The sequence below is a fragment of the Cordyceps javanica genome, chromosome 4 (assembly GCF_051103115.1).
Source record: "Cordyceps javanica chromosome 4, complete sequence".
NCBI classification, from domain to species: domain Eukaryota; kingdom Fungi; phylum Ascomycota; class Sordariomycetes; order Hypocreales; family Cordycipitaceae; genus Cordyceps; species Cordyceps javanica.
In genome coordinates this window covers 2,021,990-2,049,418 of record NC_139298.1, presented here as the reverse complement: position 1 = coordinate 2,049,418, position 27,429 = coordinate 2,021,990, and the positions used below count along the sequence as shown (strand labels likewise).

Below are 27,429 nucleotides of genomic sequence, written 5' to 3'. Positions count from 1 at the left end.
GTACTTTCAACTTACCGCAAGAGGCAACCCGCTGCAGCCCGCCTGCTTGACCCCCGTCTTTGACCACTTACAACGCCGCAAGGCTACAGGGGGGGGGGGGGTTCTCTCTCTCTTTTCCTCTCTCTCTGTCTCTCTCTGTCTCTCTCTCTCTTTTTCAATTGCCACATCTAGCCGCAATACTAGTGGGGAGAGGGGGCTCAAAAGGTGGCAGAGAGCAGAGCAGCAAAGAATTGACATTGCACGCGACCGTTCTGTGCGAGATGTCGCATTACGTAGCCCAGGTACGTTGACAACTTGAACAAGAAACGAAAATGCAAGGGGGGCGCCACCAAGGAACATTTAACACAGACTCTTTCCAACTACGGATAACTAACACCGCAAGCCACGCAACAGGGAGAGTTGCCTACCAGTACTTACTATCCTCACCAACTGCTCACTACCCGTGGCTCAGGCCGGCTCAGCCCATGCCTAGCCCACGTACTCAATCCATTGGCTGACGCTGCAAAATGACGCAGGCACACCAAAAGGGCAGGGGGGGGGGACGCTTCTCCCAAGACAACGCCATCGCCGTAGTACCGTTCCGTCCTAGCTCCGGGTCGAGCTTGCTCAACTGCCCTCCCTGTTCGCCTTTTGAAAGGAGGGCGGTTGTGAGGGAGAGAAAGGACCTTGCCTGCTTGCAAAGGGGAAAAAAGTCAGTTTCCGACTCTGCCGTCAAAGTCAAGCTGTTTGCTACAAACCCGTCCACCCAAGGAGCCCACAACAGCCCGCCCGCCCCCAGATGCAGACGCCGCACCACACACACTCCCGTTCTTCATAGTTATCATCTAAACCTTACCAGTACTCGCTCGCCTTATTTGATCCTGTCCCGTAACTTTTCTCGTAGCTACCTATGCGTGTAATGAATTACACCCCCCTGTAAACCTTTCGCCATGTACCTCTACTTCATACCGTTCCCCCCCCCCCCCCCCCCCCCTCCTTCCCCTTCTGTTCCACTCCAATCCACCCTCGAGCTGATCTTGTCAGAACCCGATAAGTGGAAGTAGTTGGTAACTCAATTCATACTCTTTTACTTTTCTTCCTGACTTTTCCCCTTCTTCCTGTGCCATGTATTCTTTTTCCTTCTCAATCGTCTAGACATCTTCAACTTGACACCGACTTTCATCACGAACCACCACATCCACCCCGCCAACAACCAATGTTTAAGCATTTTCGTCGTGGCGGCGGCCGTCTCAGCCTCCCCATCGACGAACCAGCTCTCGCGCCTCCTTCACGGAAGCAAAAAAAGCGTTTCCGCAATGTTAAGCGCCTTTCTGTCCTCGTCGTGGCCGTGACCATCATGGCCACTGGTTTCATGGTCCGTCTCCCAACTCAAACCATCTGCGTCTTTCTCTCCCCAGAATAAGCCCATCATCGTCCTCACAGCCCATAACTAACACGACGAGGAACAAAATCACAGGCCACCAGGAATTCGTCCTTTGCTGGCGCCCTCCGCCACTCGTCCTGGGATGCCTCCGTCACCCACGCGCAGCTCCAGAACCTCTCTCTCCCTCAAGAGTCGAGAAACGCGGGCGGCACTCGTCGCTTCCGCGTCTTCATGCCCGCCGACTCGCCGCACCTCAGCCTCTGCAAGTCCGTCATGTCCTCGGTCGCGCTTGGCTACCCGCTGCCCATCCTGCTCAACTGGAAGGGCGAGTTCAACCGGCCCGAGTGGCATCTCGCCGGCAGCCACATCGCCAAGCTCGAGAGCCTGCACGCCGCCATCGAGGCCCTGCTCGCCGACCCCAACGACATTGCCCACGACGATGACCTGGCCGTCCTCGTCGACTCGTACGACATTTGGTTCCAGCTGCCCCCGTCGGTGCTGATCCGCCGCTACCACCAGATCAACAAGGAGGCCGACAGGCGGATACGCAAGCAGTGGCAGGACACCTGGGGCGACCACGACAACTTTCCCATACCGCCTCCCAAACAGAACATACTCGTCACATCAGCCAAGGACTGCCACCCGGGGCCCCAATCCGGCTCCGACCCCCACTACGACCACTGGCCGCAATCGCCCATGCCCGAGTTCATGTACGGCCCAGGCACCGACAAGGTGTCGGGCCCGCTGTTCGACTCGGCGCGGAAATACAGAAAAGTACGGCCCCGCTGCGTCAACAGCGGCATGATCATGGGCACCATGGGCGCGCTCCGGGCCGCCCTCGCCCGCAGCAAGGAGAAGATTGCCGAGGCGGAGCGCACGGGGCGGCAGCTCTGGAGCGACCAGGCGCTCCTGGGCGAGGTCATGGGCGACCAGGAGCTGTGGCGCGAGTGGGTGCGCCATCTCGGGTCGACGTGGGATGGCGCCGTCGCCGACGGCCGGCCGTCGAGCCTGCACCGGGACGTGGTGCCCATCGCGCGCGCCGCGCTGCGCGAGGGTCGCGGCTTCGAGTTTGGCATCGGACTCGACTACGGCTTCAGCACGATCCCGCCCACGTGCTCCGCCGAGGAGGACGGCTACTTTGTCCGCCTCAACGACCACGAGCAGGTCGAGGCCGAGTCGGAGCGAGCCGGCGTCGTCGACGGCGTCCGCGTCCGCGGCGTGCCCCCGGAGCTGGTGCCGTCCGCGACATTTTCGCCCAACAGCGCCGCCGCCCGCGACGCCGCCAAGTACCGCGACCCTCTGCGCGACATCGCCTGGGGCGACGTCCCCCTTTATACCGACTTCTTCTTTGGCACCACGCCCGTCGGCATCCACCACAACGCCTACGTCGACAACCTCAAGGCCTGGCGCGTCGAGCACTGGTGGGAGCGCATGTGGTTCTATCCGCAGCTGCGCCGCCTCGTCTCTTCCCACCTCATCCTGCCGCAGAGCGGCTCCGGCGTGCGCCCCATTGTGCGCATCGACGGCGTCGCCGCCGACGGCAAGGAGGTCATCTACATGCCCCCGGCGTCCGAGAGCCACGAAAAGGTCGTCACCGTGTTTGAGCCCGCCCGAGACGACAGGGAGGCCCTGTTTCCGCCCATTTCCTGGGATGGCATCTGCCAAAAGGGCAAGAAGCCGTGGTTCGAGGAGCTCTTTGGCGACAAGATTGGTCCCCTGGCGCTGTGAAGCACCTCGAACCCGTCTGGCACCAAAACGGCTTATATGTTCAACAATGTTAATCCGCTGTACTCTCACTGAGACAGCAACTCATGTACTACAAGACTCATAGATACCATTTTTTTTCTTCCCTGTCTACGGCGTTTCAACAGCCGAACGTTGCTTTTCTTTTTTCTTCTTTGGAGGCAGGCACAAGATACCCAAGGTCAATCAAGTAATAAATGAATGGCAACTGCCAGACCCCTGCACAAGACATTCGTTTTGCACCGTGAAATGCAAAGACGCAAATGGCGGCCGTAACGTGCAGCATCGAACCCCTTGGATGTGCTAACATGGCCCCGAGCAGAAGAGAATATGTTGCATGGCAACCGTGGAGCTTCTGGTTACCTGGTTTAATTACAATAGCGCGATGCAAAGCCCTGAACCTTGCCATCAGGTAGGTCCCAACTCCGACTGCTCAAGCAGTGGATTTGTGGAATCTTTCAAGTAGAGATGCGCAGCACTTGTGCACTTCTCTTTGTGGTAATTCTGCCCAGTTTCCATGTCCTTTTTCCTTTGTGCGACTCCCATTGCAAATCTTGTTGCGCGGCAATTACACGATCCATCCGAGTCGAGTCTTCCCTGGTTGCTCGAGCAAGGGGCAACTCTGCATCACCGACATCACTTTTGGCAAGAAGGTGCCAATAACATGCGAGTACGTCGGTAGAAACAACTGGCCCCGAGTGTCCTGGTGCTGTCCAGGAATTACGTGACCCGGAATCCGACACAGAAAGCCTGAAAGACGCACTCTATGGCGACCACAAAGCTATCCTAGTAAACGCAGTGGTAGGCAGTATGCAATGCTATTGCGCGTGGAGTAGAAAAGACGCCAGCTCTTTGGTAGATTAAGAAGGGTAAATCAATACTAGCCAGAGTGTGAGGAGTATCAAGTGCGAAGAACGACAGAGTGACGAAAGTGAAGAGACATCAGAAAAATATGTTTCAGAGAAAAAAAATCAATCCGCTCGCTAATGACGGTATTTCCCTCCTGTGAGTCCTAATTTGAAAATCCCAATTTGAACAAAAAAAAATTCCGTTATCCCTTGGAAACCGTAATATGACCTGCAACGATAGTAATGTCGAAACCCCCCTCCCTCCCCCCCAAAAAGAAAAACTTGTCGAAGAATAGGTCCCGACGTTGCCGAAAACGCCGTCTTTCCCATGGGCTCATGATGTATCTTCAACAAGTCGCACAATCTCGCAGAGACTCCTCATAAACAGTACATCAGCGTCGGTGGCGTCCGCATCGACGATGGGTTGATCTAGGCGCCCGCTCACAGACGTGAGACGCGCCGTGGCAATGAGTCGCACGATGCACTTGTACAAGCCCTCGTGCACGGCCCGCACAGAGGCATCGATTCCCGCACTTGAAGCCGGTTGGCTGGGCAGCAGCTCGTCGCGGGACCAAGGTCGCGACGCGGTGCTCTTTACGGTGCTGGTACGGCTGACGAGGCGGCTGCTGCCTCGCCCTCCCTGCGCCTGCGCCGAGCCGGGCGGCTCGAGGCCGCCACCATCTTCTAGACCGAGCAGGGAGGCGGCTTTCCTGGGAATAATGTCGTCCTGCTTGTGGTCCGCCGACGCCCGACTGCCCGCTGTCGTGCGGCGGCAGCTGGCGTGCCGGCCCAGCAGGCCCGAGGCCGGCGGCGCGGTGGCGGCGCTGCGGGTCAGCAGCGCGGAGAGGTAGTTGTACGCCATGATGTGGGCGAAGAGGGCGTCGCATATGTATTCGGAGCAGGTGCCAAAGACGTTTTGGATCGCGCTCCAGGCCTTGTGCGAGTCCGAGAGGCTGATGCTGCCCGCGCGGCTTCCGCTGGCGGAGCGCATCGCGCTGCGCCTCAGGCTGGAGGACGATGATCTCTTGAGCGGGTTCACCATTGTCCAGAGTGATCGCTTACCATTGTCCTCGGAGGAAGACGCGGGAGATGCGAGTCTCGGGAGGTCCGTCTCGGGGTGTCTCATCTTCTTCGAGTACGATCGGACGGTCTCGATTGTCAGGCTGGAGGACAGAAGAATCGTCTCGGGGAAACACGCAACCGAGACTCGCAGCGTCTCAACCACATCCGGCGGCAGCGGCACTACTCTAGCAAGCTCGTCGCCCCCAAAATTCGGGACGTACGGCGTCGCTGAGTTCGCCCAGGTGACAAAGGTGCGCGGCGGCGAGGCAGGCGGTGTGGTTCTGGAGTAGTCCCTGTCCAGGGCTCGCCATAATTCGTTTTGACCGTTGTTGCAGGCGATCTTGTCTGCAATATCTGCATCAGAGGTGCCGACTTCGCTCATGGGTGGTGATTCCACAATTGGGGCCGGCGGACGAGCGATGGCGGCGGCGGCGGCGGCAGCGGCAGGGGGGAGCGACTGTTTTTTGAGGTTTTCTCTGCTCAGACGCGAGATTCTCTGGTGGTGTTTCTGCGGAACGGGTGGAGGCGTCAAGGGAGCCATGTGTGACACCAAGATCCGTCGCTCGGCAGGAGACGGGTCGGCCAAGCTGGCTGGCTGAAACTCTTGTGCGATGAAGCTTGTGCGATTTGACGGCTTGTTCGGGGAAGCGTCAACGGAAAGATGGATCAAGGAAGTTTCCCCGGCCGTTTGAGGCGATGCCATGGATGGGAATTCGGCTACAGAATGCGACTTTGTATGGAGGCACCGGCTGCGAAACGACGCGGCGGACTGGTCACGGCTGAGCAGAGACGGATCAGTCTCTGCCGCTGTTAGCGGCCTTGGTGATATGGGGGAAAGAGGTGATAGTGGCTCTGGTGCGACGTCGGATTCCTCGCCCATTTCGAACTCGGAGTCTGAGTCGCCGTCGATCCAGCTGCAGCGGGAAGGTTCCATCGACAGCGGCGAAAGCTGAGGAGATTGCCTCTGGCACGAACTCGAAAAGGACGTAGATGATGTAATTATGGACATGTTGCGGCGATAGCGAAACGATGGAGGAGGCACGCCGGACGAGCTACCCTCGCTGGACAAATCATCCATGTCTGACGTATCTGGATAGCCGCTGTAGGGGTTCTTCTCATGTTGCTCCAGAAAAGAAGTAATGGAGTCTTGTTCTTCAATAGAACCCAGAACCCGGACCCGGGCGGAGGCTTGCTGGTATGGAGGCGCCATGTTGAATCGATTGGTAACCTTGCCCGTGGCCCTGGCTCGTGCCATGTAGTCGGCGACGACCGAATAGGATGGTGCGCCCGCAGTCATGTTCTTAGCGGCGAACAGGTCACCGGAAAGGTGCAAATCGCGGGCTAACAGTTCAGGAAGGTAGTCGTCGACTCGCGCTTTTAGGGTCTCTTCTGACAGAACTGGACTTGCGTGACTGGATGTTGAAGTGGACAGTGTAAGTGGCATCAGGTCCTTCATGCTTGAAACGGATCTTCTGCGTGAAAGAGACGAGCGGCGGGAGCAGACGGATGTGTGTTTCCTGTCTGGGCTGTCTGGGCTGGACTCGACGCTCGTCGGCGAGGCTGTTTGCTGTCGTAGGGGCAAGTGTATAATGTGTAAGCCATCCAGCGGAACGGAGGCAGGATCTTCGTATCCGGAGGCGGGCATGGGGGACCAAGGAGGGCTGCCAGCGAGGGTGGTGGGCCGCGTTCCTGGGATGGGCCGCTTTATAAAGAGTCCAAAGATTGAAGGGGAGGGAAGGGAGGGGGCAGAGTAAACGTAAACGCCACGGGGCGTGGCATTCAGCGAGGAAACCGGGGGACAAGAGAGGACGAGACAAAGGCCTTGACTGGGTTTCGGATGGTCGAGTATCAGAGAAGCGACGGCGGCGGGCACCGAAGCGAGAAAGACTGCCGGGCACCCCAAGCAAGCTCTGGGAGCGGCGGCGGCGGCGATGACACGGCGGGCGGGCGTACGTACGGGCGAGACAAGGGAGGAGGAGGCGGGCGCGCAGCAACTTGTTTGCCTCGGCCACACAGAGAGGACTTTGGGGGCCGGGCAGGCGAGACAAGTTACCACGAGTTGTCTCTAGAAGGGTGTAAGACTGAAGGGAGGTGTGGGCTGGAAGGGAGTCCAAAACATCTCTCTCTTATGAAGATATGAGAGAAAGAGGGAGGAGAGAGAGCAGGACGACGACTTTTACGGTTAAAGCAGGCCGTTACAGTTGGGAGGGATTTACGTGGAATGATGGCAACTAGCTTTGACATGGACTGTTTCTCTTTTCTTTTTTTTTTTTTCTTCTGTTTTTTTTTTTCTCCTTCCGGTCGACGTCCTCAAAATTGCCGTCGCGTATAGTGCTTAGACTTTGGAAGAAGCAAGTCTCAAAACTAGGCGTTTGAGAAAAAAGCAACTCGCAGGTACTAGTTTGCTGGCGGGCTGTCAAGGGTTTCCCTCTTTTACGGCCACGCGCCCGGTTGCCGAATCAAATGATGGAGGATTTCTACTGGTAGAGATGGTGGTATGCTGGCGACTGGGCTTGCGCCATCGGTAAGCAAGGAGAAAGGCACAGCACGAGAAACTGATTGCTGCATGGCGCAAGCAAGCGTGATAGCGAGGCTGTACTTGGTAGAGAGAGAGAGAGAGAGAGAGAGACAAAAAGGTCAAAGCTTTCTACTTGCTGCGGTTTGTGCGAGGCAACGTCGAGCAAGCAAATCGGCGCGCCGACAGCACCATGTGGCGCAAGCTCCCTACTTACCCGGCCGTGGGATTGGATTGGTTTTACGTTGACAAGCCAAAGCCCTTGTTTTGCGGTCGGTTCATGTAACCGTTCAGAACTACTGGTAGGTAACTAGGGGTTTTACGTAGTGCAACGCCTCGTCCGGGACGGCACAGACGGAGCCAGGCACGTTGCAGGCTGAAAGCAGCGAGGATTCTACTGAGCACAGATTAGTCGGCCTTGATTTGAGTCCAATAAGCTACTTTTTAAAAGAAGACCGGATAAGAAAAAGGGAAGAAACAGAGATGCGATGGTGCGAGGGCGGTGATGAGACGAGGGCGACTTGCCGGCGAGGAGAAGAGACGGACCCCTTGCGTTACGTTGGTGGACAATGGTGGTACGCTCTGAAAACGCGAGTCGGCTCGAGGATGGAGCGAGCGAGGCGGATGGCGTCAGCGGTGACGGACGGTATCATTTGTGAATTTTGAGAACAAAGAAGATGAGATGTTTCTGGGCGGCGTGGCTGAGACTGGTGTGGTGCGGCAATGTGGGTATAAGCTGGGTTGAGCGAAGCCCCTCCCAGTCCCAGCTACATGGGCAAGGAATGGGAGGGAGGGGAGGGCATCGTGGACTCGCGTGAACCAGTTTTTGCTTGACAAAAGGAATGAGTGGTAGTTTTACAATGGCTTTTTTTTTTGGTCCCAGCCATGTTGAATGCAAGGCAATGCGGGAGGTATGAGGTTTATACAGGCCAGGAGAAAGGTGCTTCTTTTCCATTCCCGTTTTTTTTTTCCTTTCTGCATCTACGCGAGACCGGCAGATGGAGCCAGCTGGCCAGCTTCCCCCACGCGATGGCTCGTTTTTGAAAATGATGTGCGTTGGCGGAGCGTGTGTGGTTTGTTACGGCAAAAGGGATATGACGGATCATTCCCGTAAAGATAAAAAAAAAATGAAAAATGAAATAGTAAAAAAAAAAAAAAAAAAAAGCAATTCGCAACATCCATCGCTAAAAGGGCGCTCATGCAAGATGGGCATGGGGTCTCGGAAAGGGTGTAGCATGCTAACTAAAAAGAGCGCCTAGCTTAGGTGGAGGTAAGCTAGATAAGTAGGGCAAGAAGGAAACATGGCCAACAAAAAAAGGAAGCAAAGAACAAGTCGTCCTTTAGGAGGATCAGGAGGATCAGGTAGGAAAAAGAAAAAAGTAAGTAGTAGAGATATTGAAGTTGTAATACGTTGTAGCTTAGCAGCTACCTAGCTACTCGTGCCAAGCACCCACTGCTCGCGCAGATAAAGAGGGCGCAGCCAATCGACGCGTCGGCACGAGGCACGGCATTCCTCCGAGTCCTAGTTTCAACAGTGCATACCTTGGTATTCCACGACGCTTGAGTCTACCCAAAGAGGTGTCTTTGTAGCCGGTGCAAATCATTGTCCATCATATAAAGGTCGGTACTTGGCTGCTTGGATAGTTGGATGCTAGCGGAACTGCGCTACAGTGGGGTTACGGAAAGGTACTGGACGTACTACTTACTGGACAAGAGCTCCAGAGGTCCTTGCCTGTGACTGATAATCTGCCAGACCAAGCAGATAGGGTCACTCTGTTTCTTGTCGGCAGCTCGCTGTCTCGCAACGTAATGAAATGACATAAACGTCAAGACGGCATCTGCATCTACAGCATGGCACGCGTGTTGGCTTTACTGAGTACAGTAGGCAGGTACCCGGTCAGGTACTGGAAACAAGGTCAATCAAACAGCCGTCACCACCTTGTAAGCGAGGGCCCCGAAAATGTGTCTACGTACGGATAGGAAAACTCCCGTCATCATGTTATAATCATCTCTTGCCTCCGTGTCAAGCATCCCGGGATCGGCACATGGGTAGGTGGTAGGTAGATTCCATCTACGGAGTATCGGAGGAGACATGCTGCTAGCCGGCGCCGAGGCAGATGAATATCTATATTTCAAACTGATTCATATTGCTTTTCATTCTTTTTTTTTCTTTAGTAGACTCAATATTTACTTGGAGGAAATTGCTCCTGTCGGGTATGCGGTACTGATAGTAAGTTGGTGGTTCAGTCCAGTCGACCAGCCTTATCCACACCTCCAACCTCAACAGCCGTCACCGTCTCCACGTCCGGCTCGCCCAAAGGGCAAAAAAAAAAAAAAAGTTCACCATCACCAATCGTTCAATTTTCACATTGCTTTTCCTTTCCAGCTGTGCCGCCCTTGCTTTTCCCCCCAGCATCCATCCATCGCGCATGCAGTGACGTCGAATCCGCAATTACCACTGTCTGACCGCAATTAGTCAAGTCCAATTGAAGCCAGACAAAGCTTTCTGCTTGCTCGGTCAACGGCCGGTGCCGGTGGTGCAAAACCCATCCTCATTCTGCAACGCTTGATAACTCGACATTGAATCTTGGACCAACATCCAATAGAGCCCGACAAGCACGCCGCTAACCGCAGCATATCAGCTACCTAAGCACCAGCAATGCTCACCGAGGAGCTCGTGTCCGCCGTCTGCGGGCCCCCCATCGCCGCCAACACCGCCGTGCCCAAAGATGTCGGCATCTACACCCACATCGTCGCACCCGCGTGGCGTCTCAAGGCCTCCTTCAAGAAGAGCTCTGTCGCTCCCAACTGTCTTGCCGTCAGTGGTCACCACGTCTTTGCCGCCCAGGACCAGAAATCTCACGTCCACGTCTACTCACGCCAGCGTGGTACCCAAGAGACCCTCGTCTCCTTCCAGGAGAGGATACGCAGTCTCGCTCTCGCAGGAAACGTCTTGCTGCTAGGAACTGCCGAGGGCAGGCTGATTCTCTGGGAGGTGAGTTTTCTTTTTCATACCTTGGAACGGCGTCCCTGCCTTAGACATGATCCATTGATCCCCCTTTTTCGCTGCCTGCGAATGGGGATCCTTGCTTTCTTTTTGTCGGCGTCTCTCGCCACCTCTCGACCCAGCCATACTAATTCGGCGGCGTGTAGACATCAACTGGGCGTCTCATCACCACACCCCCTTGCCACGTCCAGGCAATTACCTGTCTTGCCACTACAGACAGCCACGTGTTGACAGCTTCCGATGACGCCAACATCAATGTCTGGTCCCTGCCCAGACTGCTCGAGTACGGCGCCGATCCCGGCTTCGAGCCCGATCTGACCCTATCCAACCACCGTGGTGCCATCACGTCTCTCGTGGTGGCCTCTGGTGACAATTCCGAGACGAGTCTCTGTGTCTCCTCCAGCAAAGACAAGACATGCATCGTATGGAACTACCAGACCGGCCAAGTCCTGAGGACCCTTCTCTTCCCTTCGATACCCCTTTGCGCCACGCTGGACCCTTGTGCTCGGGCCCTCGTTGTTGCTGCCGAAGACGGTTCCATCTTCCTCGTCGAGTTCTTTGGAGACAAGGCCCTGCTCGGATCGCGAAGTGCTGAGCTGTCCTCCATCGTCGTCCAGGTCGACTCGCCTCTGGGCGTTGCCGACGCGGACGCTGGCCCCGCCGCCTGCCTGGCCTTGAACTATGACGGGACGACGCTCATTACTGGTCATACCAAAGGCAAGATTCTCAAGTGGAACTTGACCGACAACAGTCACCCAGCCGAGCTCGCCAACCTCAACGCCTCTGTCACAAATCTGGCATTCATCCCCCTCCTCGCATCGCAGCAGTCTCACCAAACGCCGACTGTGGTCAAGCCGAGCCAGTCCCAACGCCAGTACACCCTCTCTACGCAAATCACTGGAGACTCGGCAGCTGCACGCTTCGGCGAGATGCTCAACACCCCTGGCTTTTCAGACGACACTATTACAAGGGCACTGCAAGCATTCGCGACACCAACGGCAGGCTTGGACGCCGCATAAACACAAACTACTGTCGAGCTCCAAAGTCAGGCTCAACAGCTCTCAAGACGCACGCCGTGTGTCTTGGTCGTTGCGAGTGGTGAGCCTCCCCTGGCCTGCCCGGCTGGCTCGGCCGCTGCCACCGCAGTTGGTTGCGTTACGCAAGCCCGAATAGTCCGAATTTCCCGAGGACTGGAAATCCGGCTTCGTGCAAGGATGTAGCCACGTAATAGCGAATCGCTCGCTCGTGCTGCGCCCTCTGTAAAGCCAGACGGGGCAACAGCCGCGCTACGCAACGCCGTACACCCGCGACAAAGCATGTACATTACCCACGTGCAGTCCGCCATGGGCAAATATCACAGTCTACATAAATCGGCATCAGAAGCCATCGATACCCACAGTTATGTAGTCAACAAATTTCAGTCCGCATAGTTTCCATTAGTAATCCAGCATCATGCCGCATGAATACCAACAAGACATTTTATTTACACACACTGGCTGCACATGAGCATTTACCAATAGAATCCATCCAGACTTGCTGTATCGCTAAATTTCGCACTGTACACCGCCAGCAAGTTTCCCCGTGTCAACACAGTGCGGGTCGGTAAAATCTAGCCTCCCGCCTCCCCGTCGCTGAAGCACGGCCCGACTAAGACCGACATTGTAGCGAGGCGACATCATCAGCGCCCGGGGCCTTGTTACCTAGCACAGCTGAACTAGTGAATCCTGCATATCACCCTTTCCCTCCCTCAACTTCACACCCATCAAGCGCAATGTCTGCCGTCGCAACATTACGAGGCGAAACGCCCCAGCAGGTTCGCTCTTTGGTATGTCGCCTACGCATCGCATCTGTTCTTGCGCCGCCTTGCGCCCGTCGCGTGCAAAGTCAGAAAAACTGTTTTCCTTGACCGACCGCCGTGCGCCACCACGGCTGCATTATCCCGCGCCCCTTTGCCAACTCGCGCTCGCTATCCCTTTCAAACTGTCATTTTTTTTTTCGGGTTTGCTAACCCTGGCCGTCTTCTTCCTTTTTTAGTACCGCCAATTACTTCGACAGGGCGAGCAGTTCACGGCGTACAACTTCCGCGAGTATGCGAAGCGACGGACGAGGGATGCCTTTCACGAGCACAAGGCCGAAAAGGACTCGCGCAAGGTCCAGGAGCTCATCCAAAAGGGTCTCAAGGAGCTGCAAGCTATGAAGGTACGAGCCCGACGCGCGCCGACCCTGACAACTGCGTAGAGATGGCTAACAATCTCGAATACAGCGCCAAACAGTGATCGGGCAATTTTACCAGCTCGATAGATTAGTCGTCGAAGGGAGACTCTCTGTAGGACCCATCGTCCAGTGACAGATCTAACATTCAGCTAACTTCGAGCCGTCGCAGGACTCAAGCAAGTCTGACCAGGTGGCGAAGCAGTAAATGCTTGTCGCTACGTTACGTTCGGAGCCATCTCGTGCCAAGATGAACGCGAAGTTGGGGGACTAACACGAACCAAGCCCTCCCATCAATTAATTCCAGAAAAGGACAAACCATGGTTCAATTACCTGTACAATACAAGAGTGGTCATCAAAAAACATGTTGCTTTATTGGAGGGCGTATGGGTCGTCCACGCTGGCGCGGCGTACTGCGAGTGCACTTGAAAGAAAATAGACAATATATAAATCTCAACCGTTAAACCATCATGTTCTAGATCCTTCAAATCTCAAACAAGTCGAGAGCTGCGTAGAATACTTGTTCCCGAGTCGGTTGGTTGAAGGCGTCCAACCACCTGCTTATGTAATGGGTTCCAGTCACCAATTGGTCGAACGTTGCTTCCCGCCATCGCGCCGACACCAACCGTGTCAAGAGATGCTGTGTCGACGGCATCTAGCGTATCTTCGCTGTCGCATCAATTAATTGGCACCCAATTCTCTTCCTATATTGGCGCGAGATCCTTTGTGTATTTTCTCCGATCGCGATCGTTGTAGCGCTGCAAAAGCACCATGGCACCTGGCGTGAGCCGCCTCAACCATTTCACCTCTTGCAACCCGCAGCTGACACTCTTCTAGACTCGTCGCGCTAACCGCGCTGGCTATGCAGAGCATGATGACTTTGAAGGTAACACCGCGCATATCTAGCCATCGGCCCTGTCCGAGCTGACAAGATGCAGGCCTCCCCGTCAGGCAATGGCGCCAGGAATGGGTCAACGTCGCGCCGCCCGTCGAACAGGAAACCCAACAAGTGAACGATGTTTGGGCATCCGAACTGATACACGGCATGCCAAAGGACTCCAGTCTTCTGACACCGCACAGTCAAGAGCTTTTGCGTGCAGCTCGGTCCGGCCGACTCTACAAACGCGCCGTGCCCACCGACGACGAAGAGACCGAAGCAGACGCCAACGCCAACGAAAAGCCCGAGAAAAAAGAGGAAGAGCCCTCTCCAAAAGGATTCTCCGTCAAAGTCTGGAAGCAGATTCCGAGGAATGTTGAAGCACCAGATATCGCGCGCCTTGCCAAGCGACGTAAGAACACCGTTACAATTGCGAGCAAGACGCCTGAAGAAAGGGTGCAAGGGTCGACTGTCACGAGAGCTACAGTGAGGCGCGTCGATGCCGCCGGCAATCCGTACACTGAAGAAGTGACGCTCGCCGATGGCCAGGCCGTGAGTGGCGAGATCATATCCACGCGCGTCGAGACTCTGCAGGCCCCTGCCGCGCCTCTCGCCCAAGCTCAAAACCAACGCCGTCGACCACCTCCCCCAAAGCGCAAGACCAAGGCTGGTCCTGGTCGCGGCAAGAAGAAGAACAGGGGTGGTATAGCAGGCGGACCTCCACACATCAGTGTTCCCAATGGTAGCGGTGTCGCAATGCCCAGCCAGCCCACGGCGACGGAGAACGTGAGTCTTGGTCATCTGGATGTTATGTGGCCTTTGCTAACGCAACTCATACAGGGTACTCCGACTGTGACCAATGGCGCCTCAAATAGGGACACCGAAATGGCGGACGGCGATGACGACGAGAGTGATGACGGTGACGAGGGCGATGAAGATGACGACGAGCACGCTGATAGTGACCACCCGGACACGAGCATTGTGGAAGATTCCAAGGACCACGACACGACTATGGCCGACGCACCTCCCGTGCCTACGGAAGTGAAGGAGATGGTGGCAGATGCTGCGGCGGCCGACAAGTTACCTGCCAACCCGATGACACTGCCACCACCACTTGCTTCACTTGCCAGTGATTCGTCATTAAAAGTAGAGGGCAGTCCCCTGAAAAATGTTGTTCTTCCTTCGCCCACAGAGGGCACCGTGCCAGATTCGCTCAAAGACTTTGCCAAGCCAACAGATGTCGAATCTGGCTCGACGGTAGCCGAGCCTCCTTCTACAATTGTTGGCGAGGAGCCCGAGGCGGCGGAGAACCGAGACCTTGAACTCGCTCCAACCCCTAGCGGTGCCTTGCTCCCCCCTCCCCCTGAGCAAGTCGGTAATATTGCTACCCCCAAGGCTGACGACAGCTCCTCCAGGGTCTCTGATTCTGAGTATAAGAGCAAGGAATCAGACACCATGAATGCAGAGAAGTCGTTTCAGCATCAGGATTCCATCATGACAGAGGACACTATCAAACCCGAAGACTCGGCGTCGGTGCGATTTCCGCTCACAGAGTCTGGCGCTCCATCGGAAGTTGGCACAGCGTCAGTAGACGAGACCAAGGAGCCCGCACCCGCACCGACTCTCAGTCCAGTCGAGAGCGAAACCCAACCGGAGCCCGCGCCTGCACCCGCCGCCGCTGAGGATCCAGTTCCAGAGGCCGAGCCGGAACACACTCGGGCTGCCGCGCTTGAACCGCCTAAAGAGGAGGAAGGTCCGAGACCGGAACAGACGCCGGAAGAGAAACCGGAACAGAGGGCCGAACAGAAATCGGAAGAGCAAGCCGAAGAGCAAGCCGAAGAGGAGCCAGTCCCGCTACCCGCTGCTGTCCAGAAGCCGGAGCCGCAAAGCACAGCTGAAGCCGCCCCTCCAGTCCCGGCGTCACCAGTACCAGTGGCCGCCGAGCCTGCTGAGACGGAGCCGCAGCCCAACCCCGAACCTACCGAAGAGCCCACAAAGCCCTCCGCCCCCACCCCAATAACAGAGCCAGCTGTCGTCGAAGCGAAGCCTGAGCCCGCGGAGGTACCGGTGCCACTGCGGCCGGAGCCCAGTGTGGATGTCGCACCAGAAGAGCCGCAGGCCCTCGAGCTAGAACCTGTCATGCAGCCTATCCCGGAGCCTGCGCCGGAGTCTGCGCCAGAACCTGTACCAGAAACTGTGCCGGAACCTGTGCCGGCTACGGAACCTGCGCCGACAGCTCCAAAGCCGAACGAAGAAGACGGTACCAGCGCGGCGTAGAGAAAGCTACACTAAATCGCTTCTCTTTTACATCTATTTCTGTCTATTGGCTACTGAAACGGTGTTTCATTTCGACAGATGCCAGGAACACGGGGCGCGAACGGGAATGAGGGCTTTGAATACACATGGTCTTTATGGAGATGAAACTTGGCGTGTATAACAGGCGCAACTGGGTGCTTTTTTTTTCGTCGCTTTGTGTATTTGCTGTGCTGTGTGCTTATTGGATCCTTTAATGTTGCTCAACGATTGCGCAAGAAACTCGGGAGTATATATGTATCATGTACCCTTCACATATGTTTGCAAAAAAAAAAAAAAAACCTCCAACACCAACAACACCAACAACGCTCATCTCATGCAACGTTTACTTACTGAAAACATGTTCGAAGTCTCTCGTCTCTCGCTATGCAGCTTCGTCATCTGCCCCGCACGTCCTCGACCGGAAACCCATCCCGCCGGCCTTGTTCCAAATCGGCCACGTCTTCGTCCTCGTCGTCCTCGGCCTTTCGCCGGAACCACGCCTGTGCCTGTCCCTGTGGCCGGCGCCGGTCGCCCCGGCGCGGCCTCCCGAGAGGCCGCGCCACCCGCCCGTGCATGCGCAGCCCGCGCGCGTGCGCGTTGCTCAGGCCCAGCAGCGCGGCGCTCAGCAGCAGCAGCGCCATGAGGACGAGCGCGCCGGCCTGCGTCAGGTTGCCGCTGCACGCGGCCACGCCGTACACGAGGAGCTTGCCCGCGGCCTCGCAGTAGCCGTCGCGCGCCGTGCGGCCGCGCAGCCACGCCCGCGCCGTCACGGCCTGCAGGTCGTCGGCCCGCCCGCGCAGCACCACCCGTCGCCTCCGGGGGCCGAGCTCGATGACGTACTCGGTCGGCTCTCGCTCCTGCTGCCGCTGTTCTTCCTCCCGGTTGCGGTCTGGAGGAGGAGGAGGAAGAGACGGCGGCGGCGACACGGCCCTGGTCGGGGGTGATGGTGGTGGTGGTGTCGGCGGCGGCGGCCGGCTGCGGTGGATAATGGTGAGGATGTTGAGCGCGCGCGACAGCATGAGCGCGAGGATAAAGGACAGCCCCCACCAGTCGCGCAGGAGCACCATCAGCGTCGTGGCCGCGACGGTGAGGAGCGGGCTGAGCACGTACAGCGCGTGGCTGAGCCGGTCGACGTCCAGCAGCACCCCGTCGTGGCGCCGCGCCTCCTGCCTCGTTCGGCGCAGCCGCCGCCGCCGCCGGAGCAGCACCGCCAGCGCGCGCCGCAGCAGCAGCATCCGGTCCGCCTCGTCCTCGTTCCTGTGCCTGGCCATGCCCACACAAATCGTCACCGCCGACCCCTCTGCGACCGCATCGTGCTGCTGCTGCTGCTGCTGCTGCTGCTGCTGGTATTTGCCGCCCCCCGGATCGCCGTCACCTACCCCCAACAGCCGCTCGAGGTAGTTGACGGTCGCGACGTTGCGGACGGCGTGGCGGCGCACCTCGGTGCCGTCGGGCCCCGTTTCGACGGCCTCGGTGAGGCCCAGCTCCGTGGCGAGCGCCACCCCGACGAGGCCCTCGCCGCCGCCGCCGCCGCCGCCACAGCCCGCGGCGCTCCCCTCGAGAGCGTCGGCCGCCTGCTGGTAGTGCAGGCCAGGGGCCAGGACGAGGACGTCGAGCCACGAGGCGCCGCCGGCGACGACGGTCCGGCGCGCCACGGTGCCGAGGTCCGCGAGCGCGAGGAGACCACCCGCGGAGAGGGACAGCGACGGGATCGGCGTCGACTTCCAGGAGGCGATGAGAGGCGCGTGCGCTGCGAAGAAGCCCTTGGCCGGCTCTGCATCCATCTTCTATTTCTCTTTCCTTTGTCTGGGCTCACCTTTCCTTCTTTTGCTTGTTAGGCTGGTCTTTCGTTTTTGTTTTGTTTTTTCTGCTGATGAATGGAACAGTCGCGTGTTATACAAGGATGGGCTTGCAATGTGTCAATCAGTGCGCGCCAGTAGGTTTTCGTTCGTAAACACAAATAGAAGACTATTGGAGAAAGTAGAAGATTGATAAGAAAGGGAAACAAGGTTGACGGCCATCTCTGCCTAGGCAAGGGAAACTAGCATAGGGCAAGCAAGGTCATTGACCATGTTGCATTTCCAACCCGCCTCACTATTTCTATCTGGCCTCGGTCTAGCTAGCAGTTGACCATGGTATAGTCATACAACACCCGGTTTTCTCGTAATATGGCGCACATCAAACATTCCTTTCATCGCTCGATGGCCCGCTCGCCTCTCGTGTCCTGGTAACGGGGTCCCGACTCGACTTGACTCGACCGCAGGAGGTGAAGGTAGCGGGTTCACGTGTGTTGGGGTGACATCAGAATATGCCATCACGCGGGTAACGATCCGGCCGGCTGCCCCCCACCGTCCCCTCCCCTTTCGATGCACGGCAGTCGTTTGCAACGGTGAGCAGTTTTTGACAAGAAAACAACTTCCAACAAGCCAGTTCCGACACTCGAGGCTGCAGGTGCTGGTTATGGCCTGCTGGTCGAAACACTGCGCGCGCGCGAGCTTCCTCGTGCATACATGTACCACTGGTCACACATCTTGCACACCTGGCAAGCACGGGCAATGGCGCTTCAAACTGGAAATTTAAAACAGCCTAGAACAAGGTCCATCAGCGAATAAAAAAATGACTCTCAGCTGGTTTCACAAGCAAGCGGCTCTACATCACGCAGAAGAACATGTCAGGATGGGTTCAGGGTAGGTTGCCGTGAAGAACGTCCATTAGCTGTAAACTAGCTACGCGCGCTGAGACGGTCTTACTACTTGGAACAAACCACGACAGCTATCTGCCTGGAACGAACAAGTCTAACTGATAAATCGAAACATTTCCAATGTTGTCTTGGTATCTTCTCCAACAAATTTCATCTGACTGACCGGTCAAAAACGCCCTGTTTCGTCATCTCTTCTCACAAGAAGAGGGTAGGCTTCAAATAAAAGCCCAACTTTTTGGCTCCAAAAGAGAAAGTAGAAAAGTAAGAAAGAAACGCCAAAAGTCCCCCCGAAAAAAAAAAGGAAAAAGAAAAGGTGTCTCTCGTATACTCGTCATGATAATAAGTTTTCATCGTGGGCTCTTTACATAGTTGCCCTAGCCCAGCGCTCCAGCAATAGCGGCCTGTAGCCCCTCTAATAGAGTAGCTTCGGCAGCATTATCTGCTTCCTGCTGAGCTTCTTGAGATAGAGGCTCCTCTGGCTTTGGCGTTTCCTTGGGTGCCAGAACAGGCGTCCCCTGTGCACTCTGCGGTGCATGCTGCAGTACAGGGGTGTGAGGGTGGGAATGATGTGCAGGTGCTGGAGAAGCGGTTGCGCTCGGTGTGTGGGACGTGGAATGGGGTGCGGACATGGTGGCTGGTAGCGCTATCGGATGAGGAGGTGGCACGGCAGGCTGGACGGGCAGGTGTTGAGGTGCTGGCTTCGGCTGCTGGTACTGCTGGATTTGTTGCTGAGGTTGTTGCTGCTGCTGTTGCGATACCTGCTGTGGAGCAATTGGGTGTGGCCGCTGCTGAGGTTGCTGTTGCGGGAGGTTGTGCTGGGCCTGTTGAGGTTGAGGCCGCGGAACGTGGGGAGGGAGTTGTGCCTGGCCCTGTGGTCGAGGAGGGTTCTGCTGGGACATGGCTTGCAGGGTCTGCTGCGTTGTGGGATGTAGGTTTTGTCGTGATTGTGCCAGGCTTGCGGCGACTGTTCTAGGAACATTTGCCAAGCCTGGCGTTCCTCGACCTTGAGCAGCTTGAGCAGCTTGAGCAGCGCTGGCCGCCTGTGCGGGCGTAACAACGCCAGAGCCGACACCTGAAGCTCCTGTACGCCCTTGAGGTAGGTGCTGCAAGCCGCCAGCAAGGGTCATGATTCCTTGGAGTTTAGCCTGGTCCTCTTCCGAGTTCAGTCTTGCCCGCTCCTCGGCTTCCTTTCGGGCAGCCTGAGTTGGGGCTCTGGTCTTGAGTTCACCCGTGACAGCTTGCAAGTAGTATGGCATCTCTGAATTTGTCTTCAGGAAAAAAAGCTTCAGATTGCGTGCCTTGTCCTTTAGCTGCACCTGCGTCCGATCTTTCAGTATGTCTGAAATGGTGCCACTTTGTCCGAATAGAGTGAGGATCTGGCTCCAGTGAGGTCCTTTGACCATGTCGAGGCCGGCCATCAGCGCCTTTTCTTCCTCCTGGGTCCATGGGCGACGAGTAGAATGAAGCCCCTCTCGCCTCGTATGCGCGGATGACTTGGAAAGCGCAGCTTGGCGTGCTTTGTCATATAGTATGGCGCTGGGAAACGTTTGATTTGGCGGCAGGTTCTCACCAGAGGCAGGTGGTTGAGGTGGCTGTTCCTGGATTGGCTGCTGCGAATATGTGTAGTAGTGGTGCTGCCCGTGCTGTTGCAAATGACTGAGGAAGGGAAGCTGAGAAGTCATGCTCTCGGTTGTGCTGGTTGGAACAGTTGGTTGATACGGCACTGGTGATAGTCCATTAAGAGTGGTCTTGACATAGTTGGAGGTACTTTCTGCAACCAGAGCCTCAAGCTCCTTGTAGTCGGTCATGAGATTGCCCGTAGCAGGAGCTGTGGTGGTGCTAGTGGTGGTACCTGTACCGGTGCTAGGAGTCGTCGCTGGCTTATCCGTGGCAGCTGTGCCGTTTACACTAGCCATGGCTTGGGTGTCATTCGTCGGATTACTGTTATCGGGAGCGTCAATGATGATTGAGGGGGTGGCTTCGGCTTCAGTCAGTCCAGCAAGCGCGTCTTGCACGAGCCCAGAGGCTGTCTTTTCAAAGAATGAGGAAAGTTCGTCAAGATCAAGATCTGCGCTGCCGCCGAGATCGCCAAATGTAGCCTGCTCCATGGGGTCGACCTCTAAGACCATATGCACCCCGTAAGCGCTACCGACCTCGGATGCTGCTGCTAGTCGGGTCTTCACGCACGAGGCGAAACTCCGTAACAAGTCGTCAGCAGGGTATTTCTTCTTCAGCGAATCCGCGTCAATCTTTTCTTTGGTCTCATTTATCAAATCAGCCTTGCGAACGTTTGCCAAAGTGATAAAGGCTTGATCGGCGTTGAGCAAGCTGTCTTCAGGGTGTTGTGCTTTCAACTTGTCTCCGAGGCCTTGCGTGAGAGCGTGAGTAACCAATTGGTCGGCCTGCTGGTCCTCAGTTTTATTTAACAGCTGCTGTATGCAATTTTGCGTCTTGATTGCAAGGTAGAGCTCAGCGGCATCAATGGGCAAGTCCGAGACTTGACAGTTGAATATCGCAAGGAGTTTCGAATCAGCCATCGAGTAAGACTCAGCGGTCGCTTCGACGAGCCAGGCGCACAGCTTCGCTAGATTGGCAATTTCAAGAAGCGTGCCGGCGTGACTGTCCACGTTGACATCTTCAGCAGACATGGTATCGTTGCTGGTAAATAGCTTCCACACACTCTCGAAGGAGCTTTGAAGATGGCGAAACGTCCGCCCATGATCTGATTCCGCATCTCGTATCGCTCGGATTGCCTCGTCGATGGGCTGATGTTGTACAAGAGAGTATAAAAGCGTGAAACACTGCATATCCTGTTAATACTCGTGTGACCGTCGATGGATTGGGAAGAGACAAACCAGACTGCCCAATGTATGAGACTGCAGACTGCGCACGTATTTTTGAGGGTCGGAAAAGAATGTGTGTTGCGGCGCGACGCTCTCTAGCAATGCGACGGTGTCAATGTCCATGGGGTCGCTAGTATCGCCATCGACTGGCGCATCGAAGTCCCCCACAAGATCACCAACATTGGAAAGAGCATTTTGCACGAGAAGCGCCAGCCCATCCTCGAGCGAGTTGTCATCCTCGGGCTCTTGTGCGGCCTGCGCCTCCTCAGTCTTCAACCTCTTGGCCTCCGAGTCTTGATATGATTCGCCCTCCTGCTCATACGATCGTTTGGGGTTCGTCAATTCGGGTGGCAGGCTGAAAACGAGACCGTCGAGGCCCGACAGGTCGTGTTCCTGTTTTATGCCTGCGCCGACAAAGGTGTCGTTAGCAATCGACCGGTCTCAAGAGCTGCCGCAGCACACAATTGCGAACTGGAACCGAGCATACGACCAAAGGGTCGAGGCAGATGCCTGCCGCAGGGTGCAGGGTCAACGTACCAAGTGCGCCGCCCGCCGCTTCAAGTTGCGCCGGCTCAGCCATGTTTGCTGGATGGAGAGCGGCGCGCGCATGCGACGATGCGAGCGCAAGAGAAGCCAAAGGAGGCGGAGGAAATGTGCGAAAACGTTTGGGAGAGGGGTATCGGATAGTCCTCTCTGCCAATGAAGCAAAAGCTGTGCCTGCTTCTGGCTGTATTTGTTTTTGTCCTTGTCCGTCTTCTTGTCGTCAACTCTTGCCTGGCGATCGAATGCGGGCAGTCGCGGAGAAAATTTGCTGAGTCAGTCGTCACCGCTGCCCTTATTTCTTGCCCCAAAACTTTCGCCACAAGTGATACACAACGGGCACAGAGGCGAGGAGCCAAAAATTAATATCGAGCAACAAGAATTCAAAATTATCGCGCCTGGCCAAAAAGGAAGATCTGTTTCACTGGTAGATAATAAAAGTTGCAGCAGGCTACGCTTTTTTGGTGGGCTGGGTGGAGGAGTGACTTCGTATCAACTGATACGGTTGCTTCTTATCGTTATCGACCTTTTTTTTTTTTCATTCATCCTTCCGTAACTACTCCGTACCCAATACTGATATTAAGGCTTCCAAGACACACGCGCCTTCCTGCGTCACCAAGAAAGAAGAAAAGGCTTGCTGCGCCGCTGGCGCCGCCACCTAGCCAGTGCCAAGTCCAACAACTCCAACCACCCGAATAATTTTTTCTAGTGCACTACGTGACCCACTTTCCGGATTTGGAGCCAGCCAGCGATTGTACTGGCACGTTGCGACTGGCATTTTAGGACCAGCACCTAAGGTGCTGGGAGTGCCTCCTTCAAGGAGCCCTCCAGCTCGTTCTAGGAACCTTCATTCAAGCAGCGATTGTCAGACACGTTGCGGTTGACATTTGGGGGCCAGCGCCCGAGATGCCGGTAGCGCCTCCTCGAAGATGCAAACTCGGCACCATGTCGTCACAAACGCAGTTTCTCCCAAACGCCGGCCCCGGCTCTGAATCATTCCCGTGGGAAACTGCACCCGCTCTTGAACATTGCCTCGGACACGACTTGGCTGAATCGAAAATTATATTACCCCTAAACGTATCAATAGACACTCCGATGGGCGAGACATGTAACGCAGCCGGGGAGGAGGCTCATCTCCGCCATTGTAGGTGTAGAAGGCGCTACTTATACAAAAGACCAAACGTCTGCCGGAGTGGTCCTTTTTATCAGCGGTGCAGCCGCATTGATCTTCATACTTCTGATCCTTGGCAAGTGGCATACACCATGGACGTACCTGAGAACTATGCATCTCAAATGCAGTGGCACGGGATAGCAAGGACAAGAAAAATAACAATGCTCGTCGCTGCCGTTATCCAGCCAAGCAGTGTCTTCGCCTGGCACCTCATGTGTTGAGCATACAGCTAAGCACCTTGTATGGTAGCCGGAAAACAAATAAAAATGTGATCAAGTCGAACACGAGCTCATGAACCTCATCTCACGCACCAGTGATTTTAATAAAAGTTGATAGAATTATTACGAAGCAAAAATAAAAACCCACAGCCAAGAATGCAATCACAATGCTACAGCAGCGAACAAAAGGACAGCCGCAACGCTGGATCCAAGGATGGTGACCTGCATGTCCTTGGAAGCGGCATTCTTGCCCTTGTCCTTGTCCTTACCTTTGTCATCATCCTTTCCATTACCCTTGCCACCATCCTTGCCGTCGCTGCCCTTGTCAGTAGTCTGAGGCTGGCTGTCGGTAGTAGCGCTCGGCACAGAGGTAAACGTTCCGGCCATGGTCTCTCCAAGAGTAGGGATACGAACGTTTCCTTGAATGGCCCACCAGCCTCCGTCAGTCGAAGTAGGACACGCAGGAGTAGTCAGAGTCTTGGGGTCAACATCCGACTTGTGAACACCGGTCGGCGAGATGGTGGCCCACTTGCTCTTGAGGTTGTTGAAATCGGGGCTGACGGGAGTGGGCGTGCCTTTGCGGGTGAAGCCTCCTTCAACGTCCGTGTTGGAAGCGTCGCCGCCAGAGGGTCCGTAGCTGATGAGGCCGTAGTGGTTCTCTTCCTCAATCCACTCATAGATAATGGAGCCGCTCCAGTCGTTGATCATGTCCTTGCCAAAGATGGCATCCTGGTCGTCAAAGAGACGAGGACTAGGCTTGTTGCAGCCAGTCTCGGAGAAGAAGATGGGAACAGGATAGTCCTTGGCGTAGGACTGAAGCTTGTCATAGGTCGACGTCTTGTAATCGGCGGGATCACACCACGAGTACGAGTTGAGAGCAAAGAAGTCGACAATGTCGGCAGAGTCGCCACCACAGGCAAGATAATTCTGGAGCATGGGGCGAAGCTCGACAATGTCGGCGGCAGAGTACCCGATGGGGATTTTGCGGTAGTTCTTCTTGTCGCGATACGCCTTCATATCGCGGGCAGCGGCCTTGATAAAAGGAGCGGCGATCGAGTCCTCCCTCTTGGCGATGTTCTCGTTGCCGACAAAAAATCCAAGGACGTTGTCGTAGCTGTGGAAAGTATCCATGACAGCGGCATAAGCGTCGTGCTGTGTCTGGTTCCAGTGCAGGTCTGTCTGGGGGGCAGAGTCAGCAACTTGGTAAGTAGTATCAAGTGAGGAAGGGGCAAGTCATACGGGAATAACGTAGGTGCCGAAAGTGTCTAGATCAATGAGAAGATAGATTCCGGCATCGTCAAAAGCTTTCATGCAGCCATCGTGGTTGGCAGAAGCATCAACGTGATAGACGCGGATACTGTTGACGCCAAGCTCCTTCATGACATTGGCGTCTCGCTGACACTGGTCGGTGTCAATCAAAGGGTCGAGGGGTCGAAGCTGGTAGGCAACACCTAGGGCAAGCATCAGCGGCCGGATAGAACTGGTGGGTTGATCTACAAGATCAGACTAACCCTTGAGGAAGAACTGAGAACCATCTTTTTTGAAGAATTTGTTGCCGAGAACTTCAATCGCGTCAAGCGCAGAGACGACAGCAGCCATACCCGACAGGGCGAGGCTGAGGGACGAAAAGCGCATGACGAGTCGATTGGGGAATCGATTGGAGCGAGAGACGAAATGTATGATGGGAAGAGTCAAGTGAGTACTGGACGATGGATGGTGAAGAAGTAGGGCAAGCCACAAAACGGCTCTCAACGGTGTTGGCGAGGGTTTGCTGGCTGGAGTGCAGAGGCAGTCGCGATGAGGATGGATGGATGGATACAGGCAGAGTGTACCTAGCGAAAGGCACCCGACTTTACACGCCCCGAGGGTTTGAGGAAGCGCAAACGGTACAAATAAGGCCTGGAGAGGAGAGTCTGACGGGAAGACTTGGTGCAAGGTAGCAAAATGGCAAAATGGAGCAGCAAGGCAAGGCTGGGCTCGCGTTACTTTTATTGATGGCGTCCTTTTGGGATCTGACGGGGAGCTCTACGAAAGCCTGCTTTGCCTACTCTATTTTTGCCTGCCGACTTTTTACTCACCCACCTTGCCAACACGGAGAAGGTGTGCCAATGTGCATGCTAAGTACCAAGGCAACTAGGTAATAATAAAAATAAGACGAGCAGGACCACTGTTTGAAGCCCACAGAACGGCAAGAGCCCAAAGAGCCAAGGCGGCCAATGTCCTGGCAAGGCTAGACTTGTTCCCCATCCGCATCCAAGCTTGGGGGATGGTGGAGATGTGGGCGGGCATGGGCATCAAGACGGAACACGAGGAAGAAAGGAAAAAAAGCCATGCACAGGACAGGGTGGGCCACCAGCCGGGTCTGATACATAGGCCGCGAGCAGTGGAAATTCTGGTATTCTGACTAGGGGGGGTCCACGTCCAACGTTGCCTTGATGGGAGGCGAGAGGGCAAAGAGGGAAACGAGGCTATCCGTAAACACATTCTCCGTACTCCGTACTGGCAGGTAGTAATCTCTTTTCGCCACTGCTTGTTGGCGGTTGGCGGTTGGTGGTTGGTGGTGGCGTCTGCAAGGTGATGCAACAACTACCATTACAGGTAAATGAGAAAGAGAGAGCGAGAGGCAGGCCCAAATACAAACTTGGATACGGCGGCTCCTCTCATCGTCTTTGTGAAAGAATTCCCATGAATTCGATAACAGCAAGACGCAGATTTTAAAAAAAAAAATTAAAAAGAAAAGGAAAAAAAAAACCGTCAACGCCCAACTAAACTAGTGGTAAAAGCAACGGGCAGCGGGACTGATGACGGCATGCAGGTACCAGTTTGACCAGCGCCGGGTGCCCATGTCGCACCAGCAGTCTTGAACACGACCGAGGCGGCCTTTCATTGGTGAATCTGCCGTGCTACATCTTAATTGGACACCATCGCTAAACATTGCCCAGCCAGTCTATCCTGTCCTCCTCTCTTGTCCTTTCCTGTCCAGTCTATTGCTGATACAACAACAACAATAACAACGGCAACAGCCCCCCTTGCCAACCCTTCTTGTCGAATCTTGGCCTTTGACACGGAGGGTGCTATGGGTGAGCTTCCTCCCCGAGTATTGACCTGTGCTCGTCTCTCTCTGCGTACCTAGGTACGGAGTAACAAATGAGGTAAAATTTGCCAAGACGGCTGGCCGCTCTACCCAGATCAAGTTGCTGCATCAACCCCCCCCTGCCCTCCCTTCCCTCCCCCTGGTCGTCCCCTCCACACACCTTATAAGATACGGCTCTATGATTGGCACAGATTTTCTCCGGCTCTGCACCATCTCGGCCGGTTGTGCATGACGCAGGAGTTGTAAAGCCGTCTCCCGTCTAGGCCGCATCAGCTTGCTTGTTCTCTCCAACATTGAGGAAATACATGTAATATAGTAGATATAAGCATCACATATATGCATGTATATAATAAAACAAGAGTTTACTGTAAAAATACTTCATCGTCAGGGGGAGAAGAAAGAATTGACAAGTTGGCAGTCGTTTGAGTACCTACAAAGTAGTTATCAGAGGCTGTCCAACAGCCCTGCAAGGATCCAATTCCCCTCCGGAGAAGATTCTCCGCAAGGGCAGCTTCCGCACCATCGACGATCGCTCATGTCCTTTTCTTGTCTTGATTCTTCTGCATGTCTTTTCTTTCATTTCATTTTCTCTTGTCCATCTCCATTTTCTCTCTCCATTGGAATACATTTACGTGCGTTTCAGACGGAAGCGAGATGCGAAAAGGAACGTCTCCAACCTTTGCATTGCTTCTTCGCCACCAGCGCTAATAGAGAGGGCTGCTACTATCTTGGTGCTCCCGTGCGATGCAAGTCTTGTTCCTTTAATCATCGTCATATTTCTTCGCCATCATAGCGTACAATTACAGAATCCTGGAATAAATCACAGAGCAGCGCTCATGTACCGTGTGCGCTCTCCTTTTGCTCGTGCAACTCCCCTTCTCTGCAGGGTTTGGATGCTCCGATGCCAGCATCAGAGCGGACCCCCCAGAAGCCCTTGGTCA

General features: G+C 55.4%; 8 protein-coding genes across 8 annotated transcripts; 4 read left to right on the top strand and 4 right to left on the bottom strand.

The window, feature by feature from the left end:
• Positions 1 to 1,195: 1,195 nt before the first annotated feature.
• On the top strand, positions 1,196 to 3,091 carry V2A60_006516 (glycosyltransferase domain-containing protein; the record flags this gene model as incomplete). Its single annotated transcript, XM_083257810.1, has 2 exons — positions 1,196 to 1,354; positions 1,457 to 3,091. 2 exons carry the CDS (start codon positions 1,196 to 1,198, stop codon positions 3,089 to 3,091), a joined length of 1,794 nt encoding a protein of 597 aa, XP_083113936.1.
• A 1,197-nt stretch (positions 3,092 to 4,288) lies between these two features.
• V2A60_006515 (uncharacterized protein) lies at positions 4,289 to 6,661 on the bottom strand (the record flags this gene model as incomplete). Its single annotated transcript, XM_083257809.1, has 1 exon — positions 4,289 to 6,661. The coding sequence occupies one exon, from the start codon at positions 6,659 to 6,661 to the stop codon at positions 4,289 to 4,291; it is 2,373 nt and encodes a 790-aa protein (XP_083113935.1).
• A 3,529-nt stretch (positions 6,662 to 10,190) lies between these two features.
• On the top strand, positions 10,191 to 11,557 carry V2A60_006514 (WD40-repeat-containing domain protein; the record flags this gene model as incomplete). Its single annotated transcript, XM_083257808.1, has 2 exons — positions 10,191 to 10,526; positions 10,685 to 11,557. The coding sequence occupies 2 exons, from the start codon at positions 10,191 to 10,193 to the stop codon at positions 11,555 to 11,557; spliced, it is 1,209 nt and encodes a 402-aa protein (XP_083113934.1).
• A 752-nt stretch (positions 11,558 to 12,309) lies between these two features.
• On the top strand, positions 12,310 to 12,957 carry V2A60_006513 (LYR motif-containing protein; the record flags this gene model as incomplete). The annotated part of the gene is made up of 4 exons (XM_083257807.1): positions 12,310 to 12,363; positions 12,573 to 12,737; positions 12,802 to 12,864; positions 12,922 to 12,957. The coding sequence occupies 4 exons, from the start codon at positions 12,310 to 12,312 to the stop codon at positions 12,955 to 12,957; spliced, it is 318 nt and encodes a 105-aa protein (XP_083113933.1).
• A 563-nt stretch (positions 12,958 to 13,520) lies between these two features.
• On the top strand, positions 13,521 to 15,903 carry V2A60_006512 (uncharacterized protein; the record flags this gene model as incomplete). The annotated part of the gene is made up of 4 exons (XM_083257806.1): positions 13,521 to 13,532; positions 13,587 to 13,635; positions 13,688 to 14,412; positions 14,467 to 15,903. The coding sequence occupies 4 exons, from the start codon at positions 13,521 to 13,523 to the stop codon at positions 15,901 to 15,903; spliced, it is 2,223 nt and encodes a 740-aa protein (XP_083113932.1).
• Positions 15,904 to 16,316: 413 nt separating this feature from the next.
• On the bottom strand, positions 16,317 to 17,705 carry V2A60_006511 (uncharacterized protein; the record flags this gene model as incomplete). The annotated part of the gene is made up of 1 exon (XM_083257805.1): positions 16,317 to 17,705. One exon carries the CDS (start codon positions 17,703 to 17,705, stop codon positions 16,317 to 16,319), a length of 1,389 nt encoding a protein of 462 aa, XP_083113931.1.
• A 1,291-nt stretch (positions 17,706 to 18,996) lies between these two features.
• V2A60_006510 (telomere repeat binding factor-domain-containing protein) lies at positions 18,997 to 22,045 on the bottom strand (the record flags this gene model as incomplete). The annotated part of the gene is made up of 3 exons (XM_083257804.1): positions 18,997 to 21,423; positions 21,478 to 21,869; positions 22,003 to 22,045. The coding sequence occupies 3 exons, from the start codon at positions 22,043 to 22,045 to the stop codon at positions 18,997 to 18,999; spliced, it is 2,862 nt and encodes a 953-aa protein (XP_083113930.1).
• A 1,511-nt stretch (positions 22,046 to 23,556) lies between these two features.
• Positions 23,557 to 25,029, bottom strand: V2A60_006509 (uncharacterized protein; the record flags this gene model as incomplete). The annotated part of the gene is made up of 3 exons (XM_083257803.1): positions 23,557 to 24,573; positions 24,634 to 24,845; positions 24,906 to 25,029. The coding sequence occupies 3 exons, from the start codon at positions 25,027 to 25,029 to the stop codon at positions 23,557 to 23,559; spliced, it is 1,353 nt and encodes a 450-aa protein (XP_083113929.1).
• Positions 25,030 to 27,429: the final 2,400 nt, after the last annotated feature.